The sequence below is a fragment of the Carassius auratus genome, chromosome 21 (assembly GCF_003368295.1).
Source record: "Carassius auratus strain Wakin chromosome 21, ASM336829v1, whole genome shotgun sequence".
In the NCBI taxonomy this organism is placed as follows: Eukaryota; Metazoa; Chordata; class Actinopteri; order Cypriniformes; family Cyprinidae; genus Carassius; species Carassius auratus.
The window spans coordinates 16125922-16153711 of record NC_039263.1 but is presented as its reverse complement, the minus strand read 5'-3'; the positions used below and the strand labels follow the sequence as shown (position 1 = coordinate 16153711).

The following is a 27790-nucleotide window of genomic DNA, read 5'->3' as shown; positions in this document are numbered from 1 at the left end:
AGTTTTTTTGAAAAACAGGGGGACCTCTGGGGGGTCCCTTAATGCTTAGGAGGTTTCCTTCTATTTTGTCTCTGATCACATGCCTGAAACATGCTATTTCTTTCCCAATTTTCTTTTACCTTCTACGGATATAACTGACTCTTTTGTACCTCGAGTGTTTTTAACATAAACTTCTGTGTATTTGAAAGTTTAAGCCCAATAAGACACGATAGAGAACTTATTCTCACATGCTGTGTGATAGCTGTTCTCTGTTTGTATGCTTTGGATGTGTGTGCTCAGAAAACAGCATGTCTCTGCTTCATTTTCAAAATGATTTAAAATGATCTGTGAAGTATTTTGAGCTAAAACTTCACATACACATTCTTGTGACACCTGAGAATGGTTTTACATATTATAAAAAGGCACATAATAGGTTTCCTTTAAAAAGGTGTAAAATGATGTACACTTATTAGTGGTTTAATAAAAGTTGATCTATACTGTCTGTATCTCATGTTTTTTGTATTTTTTTCTGGCCCAAACTGATAAACCATGAATTATTTGTCTAGTGGCTAATAAAGACCCAACAAAAAAATAGTAAATATTAAAATCTGTTCCTCTGAGACAAATAAAATAATATTATAAAAGATAATTAAAACACTAAAACATATTCGTATACATGCAGCAACTCACTACGACATTAATTATTAACAGGAAAGCACTCTTTAAGAAATAAAAACCCTCCTAAAAGATACATTTTATAAAATAAGAATGGAACGAGATAAGAATAAGATCAAATAGTTGTCATTTTTTTAATATAATGACCTACACTACATCAGTGGTTACTACAGCTAGGATTTCATGTGATCTGTGATATTACATGCACTTAAATAACATCAGGACTATATGGTTAACTGCAATAGCAAAAAAGGAAAGAGAAGTATAATCACTCCAGACAGAAATTTAGTGTAATTTGTTTGCAGATTGCGCGGCTGCTTTTTTGCTATATATATTTTTTAATTGTGCATGAAGTGTCCAAATACGTACAGCTGGAGCACCACAACATGTTATTATCAGAAGAATAATAAAAATGCTATTTGTTTAGAGTCATGTTATTACTGTGACCAGTAATTAAACTGCACGGAGCAAGTTAAAAATCAAATGATGAATATGTTTCCATGGGAACACTCTTTTAACACTCTTTTCACATTTCCTTGTTGTCTCCTTGCACTCCTCTTCACTACCTCTCCCTCTGGTTTTCATGAAACGTGGAGACAAAGAGAATCACTAAGTAGATATAAAAATTAATATGCCCAATCTTTCCAATGCACTTTAAAATGTAGCGCGGTCTGAATTTAGCTCCTTTCAATCCCAAACCCTACCTAGTTCATATCTTCACAAGCTAGATCAGTCCCTTCAGCTCGTGTGCCTTTAACATAGAGGCCTTTTGTGATCGTTATGAATGAAATTTATATCTAGAGACTAAAAAGTGTGCTCACAAACAAATACAGACCCAAACAAACTCTGACTGGCCATCCATCTGTAAACTGCAATGAATTGTGGTTAGTCAGTAAGTTGGTTTTGGCTGAAGCGGTTTGTGTTCAGAGCTCAGGGAACATAATTAGGCTGGCAAGAACAAGAGATAGATTACATTTGTGTGTGAGAGAGAAAGAGAGAGAGAGAGAGAGTGCTGACCAAAGGTGCAGAACATCCCCTTCGATAGCAGTGGTTCCTCAGTTCCTGTATTGCTACAAAAGACAGATAAACAGTTTTGACAGCAAAGCTTCGTGTTGTATTGCAGGATAATCGTGAACTTGGATGCCTGTTTGCCTGCTGTCGGGACTTTGATACTTTCAAAATGTTCAGTTTTTTTTATAAGCACTGCAGTGCATCAGATCAGGGTTGGACCAAAACACTGCAGAAGAAGACTGAGAGAGCATGAAGCATGAGAAAGAAAAATGTCCAATCCCGATTAAGAACAAAGTAATTACATTTTCAATCTGAAGCATATGAAATAGTGCAGAATCTTACGTATTTTCTTTCAATTAATATTTATAATACTTTTAAAAAAATGAGAAAAAATACAAATTTTGTTGCCGTGTGTAACTTAAAAATTATTCATTATTTATAATGAAAATACTTATAAATTAAGATAAATAAAATGTCCATTTTTTTACCCATATTTAAATAAAATACATTTAATATTTGAGAAGAAATAATCGTCGACTTATTTATTAACTGAAAAGAAATAACAAATTATATTAAAATAAATAATAAATTAATACAATTCCAAATTTTACCCCATATTTAACCAAAATTTAAAACAACTACACTTTTATGTAAAATAGCAATACACTTTCAGTTTTTATCCCATATTTACTAATAAGTAAAATATTTATAATATAAATATAAAAAAACAATTCCAATTTTGACCCAAAATATCTAAAAATAAATAAATACATTTAAAATAAACAAGAATAAAAAGTCAATTTTGATTCCATATTTATTAACTAAAACCTAAAATATTTCTAAAATTATATTTATATATTTAGATTTTAAAATGTTTATATCATTAATATTTTATTATTTTCAAATAAAATTTTAAAATAAAAACAAAAATTGGCTTTTTAAATTCTGGCACTGTTGTGTTGTTCAGACTTCACAGTTGAATAAAAAGAGCACTTAAATGCATGTGCATGTTTATGCATCATTTGTGAAGGCTTGGGTGTATTTGATCACAGCATATTCTCCATTTTAGGTAGGAGGTCACATTCCCCCATTTCCAAGTAAATCGGAATTCAACCTCTCTACATTTTGGCAAAATATAACCTTTTCAATTCCTAAAGAAGTCTTAAGCTTTGTAGATCTCCAATGTAGCATGTGCTGGTAGTACAGAGAGCAGCTCTGTAAAGGTAAACCAGCAAGATACCTCACACACCCATCAATGAGCTTTCCTACCCATACAATAATTTCCATTTAGCAAACCTCCTTCAAGGTATCCTGAGGGGTAGAATCCATTACCTCGCTTACACTGTGCAACACCTGATCAGAAGTCAGAGTCAGTGCAGAGTCCTACAGAATTCACTCGCTCATACAGAACAATGAGTGGGCCTGAGAACCGGTGTGCTGCATCAGAAAAAGACTGCTTCTTGATCATGCTGCTTTTTTGTGTGTTGCTTTTTTAAGCTTGAAGTTAACATCAGTCAATCTCTTTGATTTATAAATATACAAATTGATAATCTGTTTAGGTGTTTCTCGTGAAAAGATGTCACGTTACTGAATCTTTTGTTCTGCTCTCAGAGGTATAAGAGTGATTATGCCTCTTTGAAATACTGAAAGTGGGTCATATGTTGGGATGAACAGAAAAGGACCCATTTACACTTTGTTATTCCATCCATGTCTATCATTTGGATTGCCATCTAACTGCACAGTCAGTTTACAATCAGCCACATTAACATGCCTCTGCAAAATTGGATCCGATAATTATTTCCAAAATTTACAAGTCATTTCTGAATGAAAATAGTTTCTAAACCCTTTTTTCAGTTTATGTATTCATACATAAACTATATGTTATCTTCATACATAAAATTATATATTTCTTAAATCAGTATGAAAATATAACTAAATTACATTAGACAAGACATTTATTCATAAAATATTTTAGCAATATATTTTAATTCAAGAGAGAAAAAAAACTGCAATATTATTTTTTTTATTGCAGAAATAGGCAACTCTAAATTTCACATAGATATCTTAAAAAAAAAAAATCAGCATTAAACATGCGTTCACAGATGTTCAAGCAAATATTCTGGCCTAAAAACTATAACCATCTGATGTTCCACCCAGGCTTCCTAACTGGCAAGAGGTTTGTGTTGCATTGAGTTCACACTGGCCTATAACTGCCTTTTCACCATCAGGTTAATTAAGTGGTTGTAATCTGGCAGCTTCTTATCAAGCAGAGTGGAAGCAAAAAAAATAAAAAAAACCTCTGTGACTTTACAGCACTGATCGATGACATGAGGAAGATGTGTCAACATGGATCCAGATACACATACAAGCTTATTCATCTGCTCCAGAATTACAAAACACCAAACACACTCATGCACAAGCACACACATACTAAAAAGGGATTCTATAGACCATTCCAAGCATCCTTAATGATCAACTTTATAGTGCGAATGAGCTCAAGTTGAGACCTTGTTAACATTCACTGACTCTCTATATATATATATAGCCTGATATAAAAGGATAAAGTAGGCTACTCTACTTCAAACTATATAAAATTTATTCAAATATTTAGGCAAAATATGAAGGCCAATAAAAAGTGATTCAATGTCAAAAAAAGTATGGTTTGCAGCAGATGTAGGCCCAAGTCTCAATTTTTATTTTCTGCACAGCTGATCAGTTCCACAGGATTCAATAATATTGACTCGTGTTACATACGAAATGTTGGATACATCCACAGTGACAGGCAAACTTTAACAAGTATATTTTGAGAATTTTTTATCAATTGGTAGAACCCAGGGCAGCTGTGGCCTAATGGTTAGAGAGCTGGACTAGTTACCAGAAGGTCGCTGGTTTGAGTCTCTGTGCTGGTAGGCGTTGTAGGTGGGAGGGAGTGAATGAACAGCGCTCTCTTCCACCCTCAATACCCATGGCTGAAGTGCCCCTGAGCAAGGCACTGAACCCCCAGTTGCTCCCTGGGCGCTAGATAGCTGATAGCTGCCCACTGCTCCGGGTGTGTGTTCACTTCTCACTGCTGTGTATGTGCACTTGGATGGGTTAAATGCAGAGCACCAATTCCGAGTAACAGAACTGCCAATTCTTTTCAACCGGTTCTTTGAAAAGAACCGAGCTGGATTTTCCATCTATACATCACATAGTCCCTCGCAATGAAAAGTAGAAGTTGCGTTTAGAGCTAGATATTATGGAAACGTCATTCTGGTATCCATGGAAACAATACCTGAGGATATTAAAATAAAAATTAAAAAAGTTGATGAAGATTCACCTTAATGTGTATGTGGAGCATTTACAACGAAGCCATTTTGATTACTTTAGTTAAATTCCAGCACAGCTCAAAGCCCTTTTGAGACTCATTTTGGTGTGCAACAAGCAATCTTCAAATCCGTTGCAGCATCACTGCAGACAGCACAAGCCCTGCTCGTTCATGCCTGGCTGATTTCATTCGTGACTCAGGTAAGAGTCGCCCTGGACTGGAGGCTACTTGCTGCCCGAGGACAAACCCGTCGCCAGATGGTCATCTCATGTCTGCCTTGCTGTTCTCGGCAGGTTTCCTTTCACGTCTCATCAGCTCAGAATACGGTTCCGGGAAAGCCGCATTGAACGATGCACTGCCGCCGCCTACCGGTAAAAGCGGCGTGTGCGCTGAGCGCTTTCAGGGGAGACCAGGGAGTGTTCTTCCACATTTTCGACTGTAACTCAGTATTTTATGTGTCTCAAACTTTGATATAATATTCTTATATTTGATTTCTTCTTATTTAATTTGATTAAAATTCTACAACTCAATTCAATCTATAAATTACTGTCAAGCAAATTAGACTTTTGTAACAACCTGGCTGTGAGCGGATGTAAAACTAAAGGAAACCTGATTGAAAATGTTTTGCAATAAGTTAAAACCAAATTTACTGATTGTTATAAAATGTTATAAATGATAAGATAACATGAAATAGCAATAATTACTAATAATCATCATTTTATTGTTGTTGTTGTTTTGTTATTACAATAATCGTAATAATCGTAGTAATAAATGTATTTATATGATTTATGTATTAGTAATAGTAATAGTATATTGCATTGCAACAAATAAAAGTGGATTTTAAATTAATGCACATTTTAAATAGCTACGTTTTCATTCAGGGTTACAACTGAAAAATAAACTATAATTATGATTTAGTTGTAAAAATATTTTTTATTATTATTATTATAATTGTCATAATAATCATTATTACTATAAATCTGGTTTAAATATACATTATTTAATTGTTGTTAGAATAGAATAAGATAATATAATAAATTAAATATATAATAATGTATCATTATAATTAATTAAATAAATATGTTGTTGTTGTTGTTGTTGTAGTAGGGAAAATTTGGTTTTAGCTTTAAATATTTTAAATGTTTCCTACCACCCAGATACACCACCACACCTCTACTTCATTTTTAATTTAGTTAAAAGGTGTATATAGTATATATTTTATATAATGTGTGTGTGTGTGTGTATCAATTTTAAACTAAGACATGCAAAGATTATATAAAACATGCATATAAAATAGAAAAGTTAAACAAAACATAATTGCAAATCACATTAAGATCTTTAAATTGATTATATTTTTATACAAAACTACTACTGTCACGTTAGGAAGGTGGTCATCTATGACCCTGTAAACTCACTTTTAATTAGTAAAAATGACATTCTTATAACTCACCCTGTGCGGATACTGAAAATTTGTTGCCATGGAGAGCTCTAAATAAAAATGATTACTCTAAATTTCTCACAGTCATTTCCTTTAGAATCCCTTTAGAATGTGCTGGCAAGTGCTGCTTATTGAAAACACTTCTTTTGTGTAAAAAACTTAAGTGCAGAAAAAAAAAAAACCTTTAGGCCAAAACCGCTGTTAGTAGGTTTTTATATTTTGGAAGGTTTAAAACACTTGAGTTCTCGGGAATGCATAATGGAAATGGTTTCAATGTATTCAAAGCCAGCAGTGATGAATCTGACTGCAAGGATAGGTCATAATATGATTTTATACAAAGGAAAAGCTTAATTAACATATTCACTCCCATCAAAGCAGAAGGAGATAGAAAATGCAATTGTATCCGCACATCTATTCATTGAAAGTGTATGCCTTTCATTTTTAATATTTAATCAAAACAGACAAAAACATTAGTATGTACCTAAGACAGCAAAGGAGGCCTAAGGTATCATGGTTGACTGTTTAAACACGTTTTGCTTTATTTGTACCCTTTCTCCATAACTGTCAATGCAATAACAGAGTGAAGAAAATATAGATATATAGACAGTCATGTAGGTGTGAATAAACATTCTCAATGTATCCCACCACAGGTCGTGACTTTTCCCAGTTCGTTTCTAAGACACTTCACATTACATTCCCATACTTTTCCAATAGCCTGCCATTTAAATGTTACCTCAAATACCACTTCATATTGCCTCTATAGTTAAAAAAGCTCTGTCAAATTTGTATTGACTTTCAGTCAGTCAGGTTGTTCTTTCAGAGCCTAGTGCAGTACTTATCAAAGGCCTCATATGGATGGGTTTCATAGGCTGAATTAATTCCAGAGCATGTCCCAGGAGCAGCCCAAGGGGGGAAGATGAGGTATAATCACTGTAATCTTTGAACTACTAACAGATCTCAGAGCTAATTTGCCACACTTCAGTTCTTTAATGCAATATATATCTGGAACTTTTACCTTGCGTTTTGTGCCATAACATATTTACACATTAAAGGGTTAGTGAATGAGGGTGAGTAAATGATTTTTGGGCAAACTCCTTCTGTAAGACAGTGAGTCCCAACCCTGTTCCTGGAGACCTCCCAAAATTGTGCACGTCTCTTTGATTAAACGCAACTGATTCGGCTCATTACTAGTGGCTCTTGAAATGTGTGCGTCATAGCAGAAAGATCCAGAATGTTCTCTTGGGGGGCCTGCAGGAACAGGGTTGCAATGCATTCTTTACTTTCATGTTTGTTAACACAATCAATACACTTGGATGCAAGTCAACAGGAGGGAGGTCACAGAAGCCATACTCAATATAGGAGAGGCTACAAACAATAAAGTTAACTTAAGAGTGAATGCATTAAGAGATGATTGTAGGTTTTGTATTCAGTTAAAGCTCACTGAAAGTGCACTGAAATTTCAAGCACATCCTTTTACTCAAGGTGTTTAATCTTAAGAGGAAGGACTAGGTCTCTAATGTCAGACAGCTATTAGATTGTAGTAGAACATTGTTGGCACAAAGAACTTTAAGGACCGGATTTGGGCAGGTATTTAAATGAACCCACAATTAATTTTATACAATGATGAGAAGATCATTATGTTGTAAATATAGCAAATAGCAAACAAATAAAGAAGGTGTCATATACTATGTGAGATACTTTGAGATTTGGAATTTGGAAATTTGTAAGAGAAAAAAATATTGAGAAAATCACCTTTAAAGTTGTCAAAATGAGGTTCTTAGCAATGCAATGCTTCTTAAAGCTTAAGATTTTATATATTTACAGTAGGAAATTTACAAAATATCTTTATGGAACATGATCTTTACTTAATATCCTGATGATTTTTGGCATAAAAAAATCATAATAATAATTTTCATTATTATAATGAAAATTACAATAATTCAGTGTATTGTTGGCTATAGCTACAGATATACCTGTTTGACTTAATACTGTGGTCCAGGGTCTCATATGTAGAGATAATGTACAACCAGCAGTCATTACTGTAAAATGAACACCAGCAGGTTGATCTTGTTTTAACCTAAAGATTTTTACAGGGTTCTTATTTTTTTAATAACATGTGGGCATGAAAAAGAGTAAGTTCAATTAAAAATAATAATAAGCTAAAAATAATGCAACCAAGTATCTGCGCAAATATGACTCATACTATATAAACACACACACACAGACACACACATCAACAACAAAACTAAACCTAATATTAATTTTAAAAAAGCACCCAAAACATTTGAAAACAACCAGACCTAAATTCAATAATCAAGGGAAGTGCCAGTGGAGGCCATTATTGAGCGGAAGCAGTAAACATTCAAGCATAGCCTACCGACAAACACAGGACACAAGATGAACACAATTAATTACATATTTTGAAAGACTGCAATAAAGCATATCACCTAATTTCTGGATGGGGATTGTACATATATGGATGAGTAAACTGTTCCAATAGTTACCAAGAAGAGCTGGCTTCATCATGAGGATACAGTAAATAAGGATGTTTAAAACTCATCATAAGGATGTTTAAAACTAAAAATGTTCCATATTTAAATAGTATTACAGTGTCTATTTTAAAACAAAATATTTTATTATATTTTAATGTATTCCTCTGGTGGCAAAGCAGAGTTTTCTGCACCCATTACTCCAGTCTTCAGTGTCACGTGATCCTTCAAAAATAAAGATATGCTTAAGAAACAAAAAGTGTATTATCAGTGTTGAAAATAGTTGTGCTGCTTAATATTTTTGTAAAATATTATTATTTCAGGATATTATTTCAGAATATTATTTTCAGGATTCTTTAATGAGCAAAAGGTCCAAAAGATAAAGTCCTACCAGCGATATTGCTTAGAAGAGCATTTTCTTATCGTAGATATTGATTTTGCAGTTCTGAAGCAAGCTGCAACTGCTACAGTAAGTCCTAGTCATATTTTAATGCTGAGCATAAAGCTCATTGGCTACCGATACAGGAGGGAACCAATCAGCTGTGCCATGTGATAATGCCATTAGGTCAGATTGAGTTAGACCTGTCGGACTGTGCCATCTTTGTGCCAGTTTCATGTCAGAACTCTTTATTGACGATCCTAGAATACCACAAGAAGAGATTTAATGCACCGGGACTTGTTGCCCGCCACTCTATTCACCCTATTTTTGGAAAGATATAACTCAGATTAAATAACATTAATATTAAGCACATTAAATAGTGGGTTAAATATCGAGAACTTGTGTCTTGGCAAACATCCAAAATGGCATAATGCTGGAAATTGGTGCCACAAGTCATTGTGTTTCTTGGACAAAAAGATGAATTATTTAACGTTATTATAAAAGAATTTCAGACACTTCAAGCTTGTGACCATCATGTGGCACAAATACTTTCCAGAATAAAAAACATCTGCCCTGTGTTTCAGACACTTGCCAAGCTTCTACACTGGTTAAATACCCATACATTTCCACAAACCTATTCATTTAAAACAAAAAACTGAGTCTCGTCATGGACTCTGTATGTTCCAATCACTGTCTATTAGGCTACAATCCACACGGGGAGGTAATAGTACTAGCGGAAACAATACTGATTCTTGTGCACCAAACCCTAGAGGGCCATTCAGAAACAGATTTATATATATATGAAGTGGAAGAATCCTTTCTATCCCAGTCCTCGGACACACATTCATAACAAAGAAGTCAGACATAAAAAAAAAAAAATATGGAGGGAGGGAAAAAGTTGTAGGAATGCTGTTTTATAGTGAGTGAGGGCGGGACATTCAGAAGCACAAATAGGGCCCAAACTCAACAGGACAAGTAGTACAGGAACACTTACCCAGTAGCGGCAGTCTGCCCTTCATCATCATCATCATCATCATCACAACTAAAACACCCTTTAATCATCATCTTTAAACTATCCTAAGACATTATGGGAAGACAGAAGGTGATCCTGGAAAAGATGGCTCGGATGTTTCATGTTCGGAATGAGCTGATACGACAGGCACTGGCCGAATGCCTGGGCACTCTCATTCTAGTGGTGAGACATTTCTGATGTTTTTGTCATAGATGAGTTAGTGATGAGACACACCGTTTTCATCTATGATGAAAATACCATGCAGTCAGATTTAGTTTAGTTTATTCATTTTGAAGTGAATGTTTCTGAACAATTCAGAGGAGCATTACACGGTGTTACCATCCAGAATTTGCAGCACATTTTTGTTTTGTTTTTTATTTAATTTAAAACATTTCCTTAACTTAAGTATATACAGTAGGCTATTCAATGTTTAAAAAATCAGAAATGTCAGTTTAGTTCATTGGTTTGTGAAAAAAATAAAATAGTAGTACATTGATTGTACTAAGCTTGATATATGGATGATAAATAACTAATGATGCAAAGATTGATTTGCTCTCTATCTTTGATGAAAATGTGGAATGGATGCAAGCATACAAGATATATCAAACATAACCTAGATGCTTTCATCTGCTGAAAAGTCTACAATTTCAATTCAGCTACACCTGAGTGATGTTTTCCCCTTATTTTGCAGATTAGTTTTTGTTTTAGGAAAAGTTTATATTTTTATACTTCATACTTACACTTTGCATCTATACTTTATACTATTATAATGTTTCCCACTTTTATTAAGAACACGTTTTTCTCAGCTGTTGCTAATAATAGCTATTAAAACGTGGAATTAAATGTTCAAAGCTAAAATAAGTAACGTTTGTAACTTAATTTGAAGTCAAATGTCTGTTTTGCTGTACACACTGTGAGATGACATAATTGAACTTGAATCTTGAGTAGCTGCTTTATACGAGTTTCTGACACTGTAGAGTGGGCCATTTCATATTTTTCGTGTATTTTTCTCAGTAAAATGAAGACACTGGAACTGTATTCGTGTTACTAACATACTTTATCACTGAAACTGTTTAAACACAAGCAAACAGACTCTAAACAATAAGAATTCGAATGAAATATTAATTGGTCAACCAGGATGGTCACAACAAAGATGAACACAAATAATGTGATAGAAAATATTGTTATGTTAGCATTAGACGCCTCAACCTGCTAAATCTCAAGATACATTTTTTTTGCTACTGAGACTTCAACAGAACACCCCAAACATTACTAGAAGATATCTTTGAAATAATGACATATTCCATGTCATAACACATCTTGTATTGATGTAAATTGTATTTTGACCATTTGTGAAGTCTGAAGTATCTTATACAACGCAATTAGCAGGTAAGCACAAACAACAGGCGCTGGGCACAGCATGGTCTATAATTCAGAATTCAAGACAGCACATATCCAGAATAAATTTGATACACCACGGGGGGATCACAGGTTAAACCATATCTCATCATCTGTTTTCAATGGAAACTAAGACTCCAGCAGCAATATCTGGAGAAAAATAGAGCTTCACCAATGCCCATCTGTTGTTTTCTGATGGTACTGTGCGGTCTACGAACCCCCCATCCAGAGGCTCAATAACGGCTGGCAAACACAGACAGGCTAGAGGGCATCACACAATGGGAGAGAGCGCAAGTACACACACACAGTCATACTCATACTATCTATCAAATCCACATGATGCCCATAATGTTTCACATTCTTCAAATGCAGTCCGCAAACAAAAAACAGCTACATGAAGCCAAGGATGTCTAGCTCTGAGAATCATAATCTGTCAAACTAAAACCACAATCATTCAATGAGATTTATTTGATAAAAATGCCAGTTAAGATAAGCAGTTGGTTAATTGGATTTGTATTCTTAATTTCTCTATTTCTAGATGTTTGGATGTGGTGCGGTCGCCCAGTTGATTCTTAGCAGAGGCTCTCATGGAATGTTTCTGACGGTGAATTTTGCTTTTGGGTTCGCTGCTACACTGGGAATCCTAGTTTGTGGGCAAGTTTCAGGTAACTCAGATCATAAGCTTCTTAAAACTGTCTTTTTTTTTCTTTTCTTGAGAGAAGACAGGAAATTTCAGATTTCAGATGTGCCGTTTCACTTCAGTGAGTCACATACAGATCAGAACCAGATATTAAAACGTTTGCCCAAACATTCACCAGATGGGTTCAAACTGGTAAAATTACACTACATTCTTTCCTAATTTTAGAACATTTTATTTTCAGATATTATTGGCTGGAATTTAGGGTTGCCTCATGGTTAAACTTCACTCGATGGATGTACTGTACCTGAAGGCTTTTGATGAAAAACCATATCAGACAATGGCAGTTTTGACTTTAACATTTAAATTAGAGGAATACTGCAAAAAAAAATGACTGTTTGGGATATAAGAAAAGTCTTGGACAAGTTGAAGTTGAAATTTTTTTAAGTTTAATCCTAGTTTAGAACCAGCCCAAAAAGTCTAAACTGAATGTTTATGGTACATATTTTCATTTTAATTGTGTTCTGTGAAAATCTCATTTTAAATGCACCATTCAACATATTAAGAAATAAACCTGTGTGTTACAGGAGGTCATATAAACCCTACTGTGACCTTTTCCCTTTGTTTGTTGGGGAGAGAACCCTGGAGGAAATTTCCCGTGTACTTCCTGGCCCAGACTCTGGGGGCTTTTCTTGGCTCAGGAATAATATTTGGCATGTATATTGGTAAGTTTTAGAACTTAATTTCAGTTGTCAATAATCCACATTTTTCTCAGTCGACATCCTGGGTCAGTCTGTTGAAGCCAAAAATGAAACTTTTGACTTTTTTGAAGATCTAAAAGAGGGTTTCCCCACTTTAAGTTCACTTGATGTTTTGCAGATGCAATTTGGGACTATGGACAAGGTTCTCTAGTTGTTGTAGGGGACAATGCAACGGCTGGAATCTTTGCTACATACCCTTCTAAACACCTTACTTTGCTCAATGGCTTCTTTGATCAGGTAAGACAACAAAATTTTGCATTCATTGAAGTCCCAGTGTTTTGTTTGAGCATACAGTGAAAGTGTTGTTTTGGACCCCATTGACTTTCATTGTTATGGACAAAAACTGTTGAAACGTCTTCAGAATATCAGCGTTTTAGAACAACATGAGGGTGAGTCATTGTTGGGTGAACCAATATTTTTCACAGGTGATTGGCACAGCAGCTCTCATAGTTTGTATCCTCGCCATTGTCGACCCTTACAATAACCCAATTCCACAAGGACTGGAGGCCTTCACTGTGGGCTTTGTAGTTCTAGTGATTGGTCAGTCTATGGGTTTTAACTCGGGTTATGCTGTAAACCCAGCCAGAGACTTGGGGCCTCGGATCTTCACCGCAATTGCTGGATGGGGCTCAGAAGTGTTCTCGTAAGTCACATTTCCTTTATTGTATGTATTGTTTCCATCCGTTTCACTATTGATACCATCTATAACATCAGATTCTGTTCCATCTACCACAGAGCAAACTCTTACTGGTCTTTTGTACCCATCTTTGCCCCATTCATTGGTGCCATGTTGGGTGTGATGGTGTATCAGCTGATGGTGGGATACCATGTGGAAGGAGAAGCAAGAGATAAAAGGGAAACAGAGGAAAAAGAAGAGAAGGAAAGACTCAAACTCTCTCCTATTTCTGAGAAGGAGACAGCGTAAGTCTGGAATCGAATGGAGTTGTTTTTCCACAGTTCCGTTCAGCTTCTAAAATTACATTTAGCTCTCATGACAATATAGCAGTAAATATCGTATTCCCACATTAAATCAAAACTTTTGACAGTTACCCTTGACATCATGATTTGACTCAAACTAATAAGTTGTATTTTTTCTAGTGTGTGCAATGATTTGATGTCCAAACAATTTGATTTGATGAATCATAATTTGCATGACACTTTAATTATCCTGACCAGAACCTGTGTTTTATACATAAACTTACTAGTTATCCTTTAAATTTATTCCAAAAATTGCCTAGTCATAGCCAAATTAATTCATCCAGTCGGCTAACAAATCAGTTGTTGTCACCCGTTTATTTATCTCCAATAGATTTATCTGCATAATGAATAATTATGAATAAGGGATATGATTTATGAAAACCTTCACCCTTATGAATACTGCATCAAAGTCATAAAAGTTGTTCCACTAATATTCTAACATTATTATACGTGAATATTAATCAGTGCTGTAATTATGCAGTGAGAAATGTTTTGCTGTATTACATACCTGTTTCTGTTCTGGTTTACACTGTTCAGAGTTTACACTGACATAATGCATATTAATATACTGTGTTCATTTATACTGTGCTCTTTTAAAATAAACAGCATTTTTGGTAAGGCATTAGGATTCTGATGGATCTGTAGTATTTTTTATATATGAGAAACATCATGCAGAAAAATGTATTTTTGAAATGATCTGGTCATTTAACTGCAGGGAATGCCTTTGATGTCCATTCATGTACTTGCTCAGTATATATTAACATCATTCAGTCCAGTAAAACACCGGGATTTCCAAAGGAGAATTATATTTCCTTTGATATAAACATTGCAGATTAATGCAAATATGTGTATAGATGTATACAAATTAATCTGTGCAAAGTTTTCGGTCACATTTTGGAACGAATCAAGAAGCGTCTGTCCACAAATAGGCGTAAACCAAACCTCTGTTCTGTTTTCTTCGGGCTGCAGTAAGAGCTGAGTGGGCAGGTTAAGTGAATTGTCACAAACCACTGCTTGGATTCATGGCAATAAACAATATGAGTAAAACAAAAGAGCCATAATTTAGTTTAAAACTGCTGACACGATTTATACTTGCTTGAAATCACACTGTCGTCAAACAAACTTTATACAGACCCAGACTTACAGGCATTACAGAGAATAAAACTATAAAGCCATTTTAAATTCATTAAATTCAAATTTTACATATTGGGGAAAAATGTTATTTCTTGATGTACATTGATTGAAATATTTTTAAGCCTGCAGAGGAGGAACCTGCCATATCCCTAAACAAAAATTAGCTTATAATCTAAGCATTCAATACAAGTTTTACAAGTGTTTTTGATATTAGTCAGCCTCATTGGTGTAAACTGGTGGATGTTGCAATCAAATAAAGGCCTATAAATTCTTAGGTATATCACGCAAAATAATGCAAATTGTAAAATCTTATATGCATTGATCACAACTCACTCTCATGTAAATCTTTCAAATGGAAAGGAAAGATTGAAGTGCCTGTTTAGCTCAGTGAAGGGGAAAATAGAGAATGAAAATAAGAGACGTGTTTATTGGCATGAGATGGAAGGAGATAACCCAGACCATGAATCTTGAGCACACACAGAGTCAGTTTGTAGGTTTGAAGAAAATGAATGCAGACGTTAAGAAGAATGTTTGTGGAATTGAGTTTGGGAATTTAGGATGAGATTTGAGGCAAGCTAATCGAGGCTTTTGAAACCATTAAACCAATTTTCTTGTCGTCTTTAGATTTCTGGCTTGGGAACAGCAATAGGCTCCATCCACAAGTGTACAAAATTCTTGAGGGTTTTTCATATGTGTCAAAGCCAGACTTAAAATGCATCAAAATAAAATGCATTAGAAGTCATTTTTCCACATACCACATATACCGTTCACCACACATCCTAAATGGGGCTTTAGAATGCCCACACAGTATATGAGAATTTAATAAATATGACTTTGTTTACAGATTAAAATACATCAGTCATTTTTTAATCATTCTATTGTCTATATCAAAACACATGATATCTCAGACTATTATCTTTCTGGAGTTCGAATGAGGTTCCCATGACAACTGTTATTCCTACTGAATGGATTACTCGTCCATCTCAATAGCTCAAATAACTTATCTGTATATATTAAGGCATACAAAGGTAAGTACAAAGGTCCAAAGGCTTATGGAGCATCATTTGTCTTATAGCTACTAACTTCAACCAACACTTATTGTTTAATAGGCTATACTGTGTTAACTGTAGGCGATCCTATCTTGTAGGGAAACAAGTCTCAAATGTATGTATGTATGTTTTTTTTTTTTTTTTTAGATTTACATGTGGTGTTTTTGCCTTTTTTATGCACACTTTGTTTTATGTTTCTCATGCACACATGGTGTTTCAGAAAGTCCAGGGCTTGACTAACAATTTTATGTCATTCACTAAAGCAATCAGGAAACTACTTGTGGGTGCTTATAGCTCTGACAATAGTGAAAAAAATAGGAGAATTTGTAACCACATTTTTTTAAATATATATTTACAGTTGAATCCATATTGTAAATCCTTCACAACCACCATTAGTCAGAATCATTCCTATTCTTTTCACCACAAACTGTGCTAGAAAAAAACTAAATGTCGGTGGTGACATAAATTGTCGATGAGAAACTGCTTTTCTGGTCCCCACCCACTGCTCAAACTTCCGAGATGCGCTTGACATTTGGAATTCCTAAACGACATGGCCTTTCAGCGACGTGGATTCCAAACAGATCTAATGTCAATCAAACACCCAGCATCCCAGACCCCCAACCATGGCATTCTGAAAGGGTATATGCCTACTGAGGAGGCTTGGCTGTAACCTGACAACAGGCACACATTAAAAAATAATTACTAATCAATCTCTATGTAAACCAATTCATGCTGACGTGATCTGTAATGCAGTGACTCCCTGTATTGCAGGGGGTACACCAATTTTGATTTTTCTTTGTAAAACATAGCATATCAAATAAAATGTATGGCTTTAAAATCCACAGTTGTGATTAACTAGATGATTTACAGTTCCTTTTAGAAAACATAAAGTGAGGAGTTAACCCAAAAAAGAACATTCGTTTACCATTTGTTCAACATTGTGTCATTATAAAGCCAAATGACTCAGCTGATCTACTTTATATGGTCTAAATGATTTGTTCGTGAATGAATGATCCGAGTAGGACATTATGTTACCATTTGTTCATCATCATGTCATTATAAAGCCAAATGACTCAGCTGATCTAGTTTATATGGTCTAAATGATTCGTGAATGAATGAATGATCCGGATAGAGCAGTAACAGTCCACTGAAGAGGAGCATTTTTAGTCAGTAATGTGGTCTGTTGGCCACAAAAAGCTATCACGTCAATTTTGAAGAATTTAAATATCGCTCAGAAGTCCCATTTACTTTTATAGCACTTTCATCCTTTAGTTCCCATTAAAGGGGGAAAAAAAATACATTTAGGAAACTTTTTTTTTTTTTTTTTTTTGCAAAGAAGACAGTGATCTATAAAAGAAATCTATGTGAAAATTCATAAATATGTATGATGAGGCAAATGGGGGTCACATGTCTGTCAATGCCAAAGTTATGGTGGGCTCGAACAAAACCTAAGAACTTCAAAAAATAAATTACAATATGCATACATAAAAAAAACATAACTGTGTGTCATGGAGCCACACACACACACACACAATGAATCCAGAGAGAGGCCTTGAATCTCTTTGTGAATTAAAGAGAAAGCTAAACAAATGTAAATATTAAAAAAAACTATTATATTGTAATTTTGTATATACCAAGCCATTTAAAAGATTTTATAAAGGAGAGAGACAGTTCTAGCTGCTTATCTTTTTGTTTTCCTTGAGCAGTGACACTACGAGGTCAAAGAGTGAATAACTAAAATGAGTCGATTCCATTTGAATTTATTATTTTTTATTCATTTTGGTGAACAGAAATTAAACAAAAGAATACAAGCTTATATAAAAGTATATGAATTATAAATGTGAATAATAAATGATTGCATAAATATTTTTACAGAGATTTGTTTTTATATTTTAGAAAAAAGAATAAAATAAATTCATGATCTGATATTGTTATGCCAACCTTGGTTCACACTATTCTGTCTTTACTTGGGGTGACATGCGGTCTCTGTGGTTGATGAGACAGTGTTTTGAGGTTGAGAGACTTAATGAAACTCTTTATTTTACTTTTTATTATAATTATTATTTTTTCAGCTCTTAAGGGAATTAAGAGCTTGGCAAGCAACGAAAACAATAATGACCTTGCCAAAAGCCAATTATTTTTCCTTATGTTGCACTGACACCTAGCGGCAAAACACAAACTTATATACAGTATAGTGAACATCTATCATAATGATAAAGACAATTCTCTTTATCCACTCTCTCTTGGAATAATTTAAAATTAATTCAGTCCAAATTCACTTCAACCAACCAGAAATAGCCTAACAGTGCTGCTTGAGCATCGATTCAATTTCAGCTTGTTTTTGTTGCTCCTCTGTTATGTTCGTCTAACCTCTTTGTGTCAGAATCATCAGTTTGAATTGTTATTTGGTTGCCCCTGCTATTAGCCGTGAGTTTTCTCTCTTTTCTATCTCTTTCACCACTTGTCTTTATTTCACCCAAATAAACCTGTTATATACATTTCTGCTAAACTACTCATGTTCTAAACTGGGACCGTCAGTAAGAGAGATGATCCTGGAATTCTGTAAAATGTTAATAATGTACATTCTTTAAGGCCACTTGTGATAAAGTAATTCACAATGAAAACTACTTCAGAAATGTGTACTTAATTAAACACTTTTCTTACAGTCATTCATGGCATACGATGACAATAGTGTCACAATGTATCTAGATTTATAACTGCACTGTATGCAGCCTGTGTTTATTGTAGATACACTGCGGTAAAATCTTGGATGTCTATAGCGCACCCGAACCAAAATCTTTTTGTAGGACCTTTATTTAATAAATTAATAAATACTAAAGAAGCTTAGAATGGTATACTGTATACTTTATGGCATCAGACATATTTGTTATTATGATATTTCGATAATTCGTATAAACCTCATACTCTTGTTTTTTCAGAAGCAACTAAACGGCGTTCTCCAATTTTTCATTTTATATATATATATATATATATATATATATGTGTGTGTGTGTGTGTGTGTGTGTGTGTGTGTGTGTGTGTGTGTGTGTGTGTATATGTATATAATAAAGAATGAATGCATTGTAACTCGAGGTGAGTTTTTTTTTTTTTTTTAACTGAAACAACAAAATATACACAAGCATAAACTCATTTTCCATTTTAAAAAACGATTCTCATTTATTTTTGCTGAACGCGAAAATAGAACGCTTCGTGTCGTCGCTGGTGATGTCACAATCGAGACCCCCAACCCACTAATAATAGAGTTGTCATTACATACAGATCATTGCCCCATCCCCACATGTGGTTTTAAAATTCTGATTATGCAGAAGATAAAATTGTTGAAGGACTTGGCTATAGTCGTCGACTTTCAGCCTTTTTAGATTACAGTTTTGTTTTAAACTGTAGAAAAAAAAACTGTAAAATCTAGAAAAGGCTGTTAAAAACTGTTAAACTGAAATCTTGAACACTAAGTCATTTAAACAACTTTTTCTGACCAGATGGATCCTGCAAAAAGTAGGCTATGTTCAAATTCATTCTGTATACATTTTTATATTGAATGCAACATATGATCTACATGTAGATATTAATGAATTAACTGATTGATAAGAATCAACCATCCCCATTGTGCGCCCCCATTCACAGGTTTGACACCAACGCTTGACCCTGAGCCTATCCCAGGTCCATCAGGGATGAAAACAACATCGGGTTCATGTAGAATCGGTCCATCATCTGGCTCAGGTACAATTGAAACTGCTTTTTGCTCCATGTTTAAAAATATATATAGCTTATATACTGACCTAACCATATAGGCCTAGTGCAATGTGCAGAGTATAGCAATGTGCAAAGCAATGTGGGTTCTAATTTCAGATTACTTTAATATTAACTTAATTCCATTGCTCATATAACTCTCTTTAAAACCTACCCATATTTTTAACATGGATTTGTATTCTTTCTATTCAGAAACAATAAAAACTTTAATGAAATTAACATGTTATTATATCTTTCAGTAGACTTGAAATACCATATGCTTGATGATCTGGGAAAGGGATCCTATGGCTTCGTCAGGTTAGCAATTCATAAATCGGATCACCGAAAGGTACCACAGTCCTCTCTTTGCTTTTTCTTTCTTTGTGTGTGTGTGTGTGAGAGAGAGAGAGAGAGAGAGAGAGAGTACAGATGAGTGGAGATCTGTGTCCACTGTTTTGACTAAGTTGAAAATCTGAATGTTTGTTTGTTGTATACAACAATTTTACCTATGCTTTCCATCATTTAAATTACAGGTCGCCATCAAATTTGCTCCTAAACCTGAAACTGAAGGCACGGGTTATCTTGTAAGTAAAAAAAAAAAAAACATAATGAATGTGTATTTAGAATATTTGAAGCACCCAAAAAAACATTTTTTGAGATGAATTCACCAAAATGTTGATAATATTTACATATATTATATTGAAATAACGAGATGGTTTCAAGCTATCCTACTGTTTATAACTTTTTCTTTTAGCCTGGATATCTCTACAGTGGCAATTCAGAAGTGGATCTGATGAATATGATGAAGGAACCTCACAGCCCTCACATTATAGAGTTGCTCGAGTGGTTTGAGGACCAAGATAATGTGATTTTGGTTATGGAGTATCCAGAGCCCTGTGAAACACTGTATTGTTTCATTAAGCATAACAGTGGACGTCTAGAACACAGTGCTGTGCGGATGATAATTGTTCACATTGTCCAGGCTGCAAAGGACTGTATAGACCATGGAGTTTGCCATGGAGACATCCATTCTGGAAACATTCTGGTCAATACAGCATCTTTGAACATCAAGCTGATTGACTTCGGATGTGGACTACGAATCGGTGGCAAGTGGCTTTGTCAGTCTTTTATTATTTCCTTAGTGTTTTTGCATAATTGACAGATTCCTTAGTAGAAAACTCTGTAAATGTATAGGTAAATGTATGGAATGTGAATGTGATTCACTGTTGTTAACTCTAAATATCTCTTGCTTACATAACCAGAAGAGTACCCAAACACTGAAATGACGATATCCTTACGAACGGCCCTTAAAATCACGATCCAGTCTGTGGGCCATGTTCTGAGAGAGGTGGTAAATTTAGCCCACACCAGTGTACCTAAAGGTGAGATAAAGGCTCTAACAACACAATGACACTAACATTGTTTGAACACATACATGTATGTTTTTTTCTGTATGATTAACCTATATTTTCCTACATAGTATTTTCAACTATGACTAGCTTTTTCAAAACAATTCATACAGAATTCCGGGAACTTATTAGTTGGTGCCAACATTATGAAAGACAGCTTCGTCCCAGAGATATTTTAATGCACCCGTGGCTAAGAAAACACTCAGTCTCAAACACAGAAGATGGAAAAACAGCACAGGCAAAGTCACGTGGACAGTGACACAAGCAATGGTTTAGAGACCAGCTAGGAGCTGAAACCAATGAGGGAGGCTGTCAGTGAAAGCCAGGTGAAAAGAGCACACAGAACACCAAGACAGACACAACCTGACAGCGTAGGATGAGAATCTAGCAGATAATTTTCTTTCTGTATTAATTAATTAATTAAAAAAATAACTGCATACTTACAAGAGCACGGGGTCAGTCACATGGGCTGGTGAGAAAAACTCATATTGAATGCATATTGAATGCATGCAAAGGCCCCCATTATAGATAGCCTGCCAGGGTATATCCTTGCAAAGTCTTGTTCATTGTTTTCCGTTGGCAGTTCACCATTTCCTCAGATACGTGGCATTGTACTTGGTGATATGATGCTCGCATGCAGTTGCTCATCCATTCCATGAAGTTTTGGCCACATAGTTTTTGTAATGATATTAATGCCAGAGGAAGTTTGGAAATCTTCAGCTATTGAATCAGCAGAGAATTGGCAATTTTAATGCCTCATACGCTTCAGCAATCTGACTTCATGTGGTCTTCCACTTCGTGGCTGAGTTGCTGCTGTTCCTAAATGCTTCTACTGTCCAATAATAACACTTACATTTGATTCAGAGATGAAATTTTACGAACTTACGTGAAAAGGTGGCATCCTTTCACATAACACACTTGAATTCAAAAGCTCAATTATCGATGCTTTTTGTGTGGCATGGGTCTGCCCGAAAAAAAAAAAAAACTGAATTCAATCGTGGATTTTTTTATTCATTCTATTTCTATTTCTAAACACCAACTTAATTAAATTTTCTTCTTCTTCTTCTTCTTCTTCTTCTTCTTCTTCTTCTTCTTCCTCTTCTTCTTCTTCTTTTTTTCAGTGTGTGCATCAGTGTCAGTGTAGTTTTGACCAAGTTGAGCTGAAACCATGTTTGGTTGTTACATTTAAAAAGTTTACCTGTTACCTCTCCATCTTATACAGTACAGGTCACCATCTGATTTTTTTGTAAAACTGGAACTGAAGACATGGATTATCTGAAAGTTTGAAAAACAAAGTGAATGTGTATTTAGAACATTTGAGGCAACAAAAACTCATATAATTTCATGAGATGTACACTAAATGCAGTCCTCAAATGTTCATCAGCGACATGTTATGAGATTAGAAAGTTCAATTATACATATATATATATCTTACTTTCGATTAACTATTTTCATGCATGGTATTTCCAACTATTTTCAACAGTAACCAGCATTCTCATTGAAATTCATTCCAAATTCTATGACATTATTATCTGGTGCAAAGCAACTGAACATAGCCAGCATTGTCATCTTAATGCACCCATGGCCGTGAAGACTCAGACACAACAGAAGGACATACAAAATGGACAGATGCTGTGAATCTGAACTCAGGCAATGGTTTAGAGACAAGCTTAGAACTAGAACCAACGAGAATTGGTGAGCCACGCAAGGAGCGCACACAGAATGTTAAGAAAGAGAGTCCCGACTTAGAATCTACCTGAGAAGAGAAGATTTAAAGTATATTTTAAATAAATAAATAAAGACAAGAGCACAAACTGAGTCACAGGGGCTGGTAAGGAAAAGTCAGGCATTGGAACATACAGGCAAGAGCACACTGAATGCTAAGACAGATAAGGATGCAAAAAGGATGATACCAATGGTGGTTAGAACAGTGGTTCTCAACATTTTGACTCGAAAGCCCCCATTTTAATATTTCTGCACTAATTAACCTATGACAAAGCTGAAGTTTTAGGAACAATATGTTCTTCAATTAAAAACAACAACAAAACAAGAATAGCTTTTAATATTCATTCTGTGGCACTACAAATTAGTTGAACTATACTATATGGATAAAAGTATTGGGACACCTGACCTTACCAGGACTTTAATGACATCACATTCAAAATACATTTATGAGTTATAAATGGGGAATACACCAAGAATAAACAGAAGTGCAGGGAAGAATTAAAGAACAGTGAAAACACAGAGGAAGATTTTTTTTTAAGCAGAATGCAGTTAAGTGCTGTTGGAAGAGATGAGTTTTAGCTCTCTTTGAAATATTGTTAGGAATTAATTTTGCAGGTAGGCCTATATTTAACTGGAGTCAGCGTATTGCAACCAACCACAAGTGAGTTTTGCGTTTCAAATACACCATTATAAACGACATACACAGTGGCTATCAGAAACGCCCTTCAGATTCATACTGTAGTGGTTCATCGGAATTGTAAAAATGAAAACATTAAATTACAGACATAAACATTTATATAGCTACGTCAGTAAACAACCGAACATCTTAAGTCAGTTTTTTATTTTTTAGATTGGCGCTAGATGGCGCTGGCGTTCTTTCGCCTAACTGAAGTGTGTTGCCAGGCGCTCTTTTTATAAGTCAATTTGAGCTCCGAACTTGTTTAACCAGCTAGTGGATTTTTTTAGCGTGATCTGGCAACACTCAGTTTCTGGCCTTGCGAATCAACATCAGCTTTCTGAGCTCCATTTCAAACTCGCAGCTGGACAAAAATGGTACGTGTTCATTTATCAGAACCGGTTTTCTTATCCGAAAATACTTATCCGTTTTAACTTATTATTAAAACCATACGTCCGAGTAGATATTTAAGCTGCTTTCCCAAAAATCTGGCATTTTAGAAAAGAAGGGTCACATGACAGCAGCGAGCTAGCGCTGCCTGAGTGATTCAGCCCGTGCTCACAACACTGTCGAGTCAGGATGTAGTCAGCCAATATCGTTTAAATAAATTAAATCAATGACACTCGAAGTATATACTTTAATAAATGAACTAATTATACTTTTCAGTGTTGCGATACTTGGTATAATGTCTTTATACTAAATGCTTAGTCCAGTAACAGTTTGCTAGGCTACAGTGGCTAACACAAACTGTTATTCTACTATACGTTATATTACAACTATGTGTTTATAAAATTAAATGTTTGTATTGGCAGTGCAGCCAAAAAAAAATTGTTTAAAATATGAAGTTATTTTGTATTCATTTCACAGAGACAGTGTCTTGTTTGTGTTAGCTGTTTAAACCTGAAGAGGCACGTCTTAAAATATACATACTGTACAGCAATAAATACCGGTCCAAATCAGTTTTACATTGAATAGTGCTTCCATATCGAATCGTTGACATTGAAATGCTTTAGAAAGTGATATTGTGTTCTTATGGGAAGCCTCAGCAGCTCTTACCCCAAGCTTCACACTAACTGCATGCAAATGCCAACCATTCACCAAAATCAATCAACTAACATTCAATCCAATTTATGTTGATATTATTCATCCACTTTGTTTAAGTTTTCTTTCTGTCTTTCATCTTTTGTTTTTTGTTGTGATCATGCATCCACATCCCCTCCCTCACCCTCTTCCTCACCCACTGTTCCCCATCCTGACCTCTGCATCGTATTCAGGCTGGTCACAGAGTAAGTGCCTCTCGTGCTCACAGCTTTCTCAATTTTAGACTAGCGCTGCTGTTTCCTCTGGGCTGCTGGATCCTCTCACCCTCAGTCTTGCTTTCTGTTTGCATTGCTCTGGGTTTACAATGTTCTCCATCAAGTGAAACTCATTTCTGTTATCATCAAGTAGTTAATAATCGAATTATCAGTTTGAAGATTGATTGAGAATTGAAGACCATGTTGAAAATATAAAGTCCTGTTTCTAAGCCAATGTTTTGCCTAATGCATATTTTATAAACATTGTGAGGTATATATTAAACACTAAGGAAATGGAGTATCGAGACTTGGTCAAACATACTGGTCTCATAAGAATATTGGCTTATGTTTGGAATAATGTTGGATACTACAAATGTACTGCATTTATTCTGAGTCCCATTCAATGATATTAAGGTGTCTTTACAAAGCCTGCTCTGTGCCTCCTTTTTCAAATGCAGTAAAAAAAGGTGGCATGCCACATAAAATCCTGACTAAATTATGCTTGCTCAGCCTCTAGTGTCAATATGTACAGTTGTAAAGCATGTGTTATCTCTGAGGAGCATTAAACAGTCTGTATAAAGAAAGACACCTACATAGCATTTCTGTGCCACCTTTACAGTGTAAATTTGGCATTAGAAATAAAAATGGTGAGTTTCCATCCAGTTTTGTGTCCAAATGTCATAACTTAAGACATAACTTAACAAAATATTGCACACTGCATGTATAAAATGTGCATACTACTGCATCTCATATTGCTACATTTTGCAGAAATAATGAGACAGCGTTTGAAATGGCACATTCTCAGAGTACGTGCTTCCTTTGAATTATTTTTTAATGCGTAATGCAAGCTTTAAAAAAAGCATGTTGTATATATTATGAACATGTGTAGTGTGAATTTAATCCAGACATTCTTAGTTTTCCATTTTGGCATTGTCATTTGGGTACTTTACGCTTTTAGTTTTATGAATACTGCGGACACACTGCTCTTTGTTTTTTGCCTGCTATATTGTAGGGAAGCATGTGATTTCTGATGCAGTCACAGTGTAGGATGCCAGTATGCTATTCCAAACATAGCTTTGTCGTCTTCAAATTTTCAGCAGTGTTTTTATTGAAAAAAAAAAATCTAAGTGCATTGTATAAGATCTCCATATTCTATACTATAGTACCAAAGATCTGATTTTACTGAACATTTTTAGGCATGTTTGTGAATGGTTTGATCTCAGCCTGTTTTATGTCCAACAACTTCAACAGAGCTTCAAATCAGCTCTCTTGCGCTCAGCTTTGACTTGATTGCTGTCTGGAGAAAATTTGACTCATTAATGCTTCCCAATAGATCGGCAAAACATTCCTTCCCACATATATAATTCAGACAGCAATTCTTTGCTTACGACTCCACTATTCCTTCACTCTCAAGTGTCTGACAACTAAGGTTTGAAAACTAACAAGCTTTATTTCGCCATTAGCTGGTCCTTGTGTTAGGTGACCTTCACATTCCCCACCGATGCAACACCCTGCCTGCCAAATTCAAGAAGTTGCTAGTGCCTGGCAAAATTCAGCACATCCTCTGCACGGGAAACCTTTGTACAAAAGAGAGCTATGACTACCTGAAAACACTCGCTGGAGACGTGCACATTGTCAGAGGAGACTTCGATGAGGTTGGCTTTTAGTTCTTATTTCTGTTTTTTGTAGTTGTTCATGCACTCTTTTAACCATTCACATTGCTTGTTTTAATTTACAGAACTTGAATTATCCAGAGCAGAAGGTGGTGACGGTGGGGCAGTTCAAAATCGGTCTGATCCACGGACACCAAGTGATCCCGTGGGGTGACATGGCGAGCTTGGCACTGCTTCAAAGGCAGCTGGATGTGGATATCCTCATTTCTGGTCACACACACAAATTTGAGGCGTTTGAGAATGAAAATAAGTTTTATATTAACCCTGGCTCTGCCACAGGGGCCTATTGTGCACTGGAAAGGTATAACATTTACTTTAAGTCCTCCACTTCATGTTATATGCAGTTAATTACATGATTTGTGATTGTCTCTTTGCAGCAACATCACACCATCTTTTGTTTTGATGGACATTCAAGCATCTACAGTGGTAACGTATGTCTATCAGCTCATTGGAGACGACGTCAAAGTCGAGAGAATCGAGTACAAAAAGTCTTAAAGAGTGCGGATGCTGTCAGCTGCCTTCTTTCAGGATGCTAATCTTGTCATTCCCTCTCACCTGAAAGTCACAAATGCTGTATCATAACATTACGCTATATTTTAATGTAATATATAATACTGTTTATGTCACCAGAATGTCAGCGTTGTGATGGTTGTTGAGGATGCAATAATGCTGCATTATTTGCATAATGTTAGTGCGAGTTAGTCTTCTAAATATGTTATGTCCCCTATTAATTTTTCAAGGCCCATGTTAAGTCATCTTTCATATAATAAAACCCCACATCACATAAGCAGTGTAATTTGTTTTTTTATTTTAGAAAAGACAGAATGCATATTATTAAAATGACTATTTTGAAATGTCTGGAACCGCTTTTTACTTCAAACTGGATCGTTTTGGGTATGTTTTAAGAATGATCTTGTTAGGTATTTTTCACAAATGACAAATAAAAGATAGATTTATGTGTTAGCTGATCAATAGAAAGTCCTCGTCATCGTCTTCCGATTCATTGAAAGACAGGCCA

General features: G+C 35.1%; 3 protein-coding genes across 4 annotated transcripts; all 3 read left to right on the top strand.

Annotated features, from left to right (window-relative positions):
* The first annotated feature begins 10281 nt into the window (after positions 1–10281).
* LOC113039206 (aquaporin-3-like) lies at positions 10282–14511 on the top strand. Its single transcript, XM_026197095.1, has 6 exons — positions 10282–10473; positions 12227–12353; positions 12913–13050; positions 13205–13323; positions 13512–13729; positions 13822–14511. The coding sequence occupies exons 1-6, from the start codon at positions 10366–10368 to the stop codon at positions 14009–14011; spliced, it is 900 nt and encodes a 299-aa protein (XP_026052880.1). The 5' UTR covers positions 10282–10365; the 3' UTR covers positions 14012–14511.
* A 5745-nt stretch (positions 14512–20256) lies between these two features.
* On the top strand, positions 20257–21765 carry LOC113039205 (serine/threonine-protein kinase pim-1-like). Its single transcript, XM_026197094.1, has 4 exons — positions 20257–20343; positions 20528–20578; positions 20749–21376; positions 21517–21765. Exons 1-3 carry the CDS (start codon positions 20272–20274, stop codon positions 21151–21153), a joined length of 528 nt encoding a protein of 175 aa, XP_026052879.1. The 5' UTR covers positions 20257–20271; the 3' UTR covers positions 21154–21376; positions 21517–21765.
* A 2305-nt stretch (positions 21766–24070) lies between these two features.
* On the top strand, positions 24071–27559 carry vps29 (VPS29 retromer complex component). Of its 2 annotated transcripts, XM_026196315.1 has the most exons (5): positions 24071–24181; positions 25079–25090; positions 26563–26754; positions 26838–27073; positions 27150–27559. In XM_026196315.1, exons 1-5 carry the CDS (start codon positions 24179–24181, stop codon positions 27265–27267), a joined length of 561 nt encoding a protein of 186 aa, XP_026052100.1. In that variant the 5' UTR covers positions 24071–24178; the 3' UTR covers positions 27268–27559. The 2 variants fall into 2 exon arrangements, with proteins under 2 accessions (XP_026052100.1, XP_026052101.1); XM_026196316.1 differs by lacking the exon at positions 25079–25090.
* Positions 27560–27790: the final 231 nt, after the last annotated feature.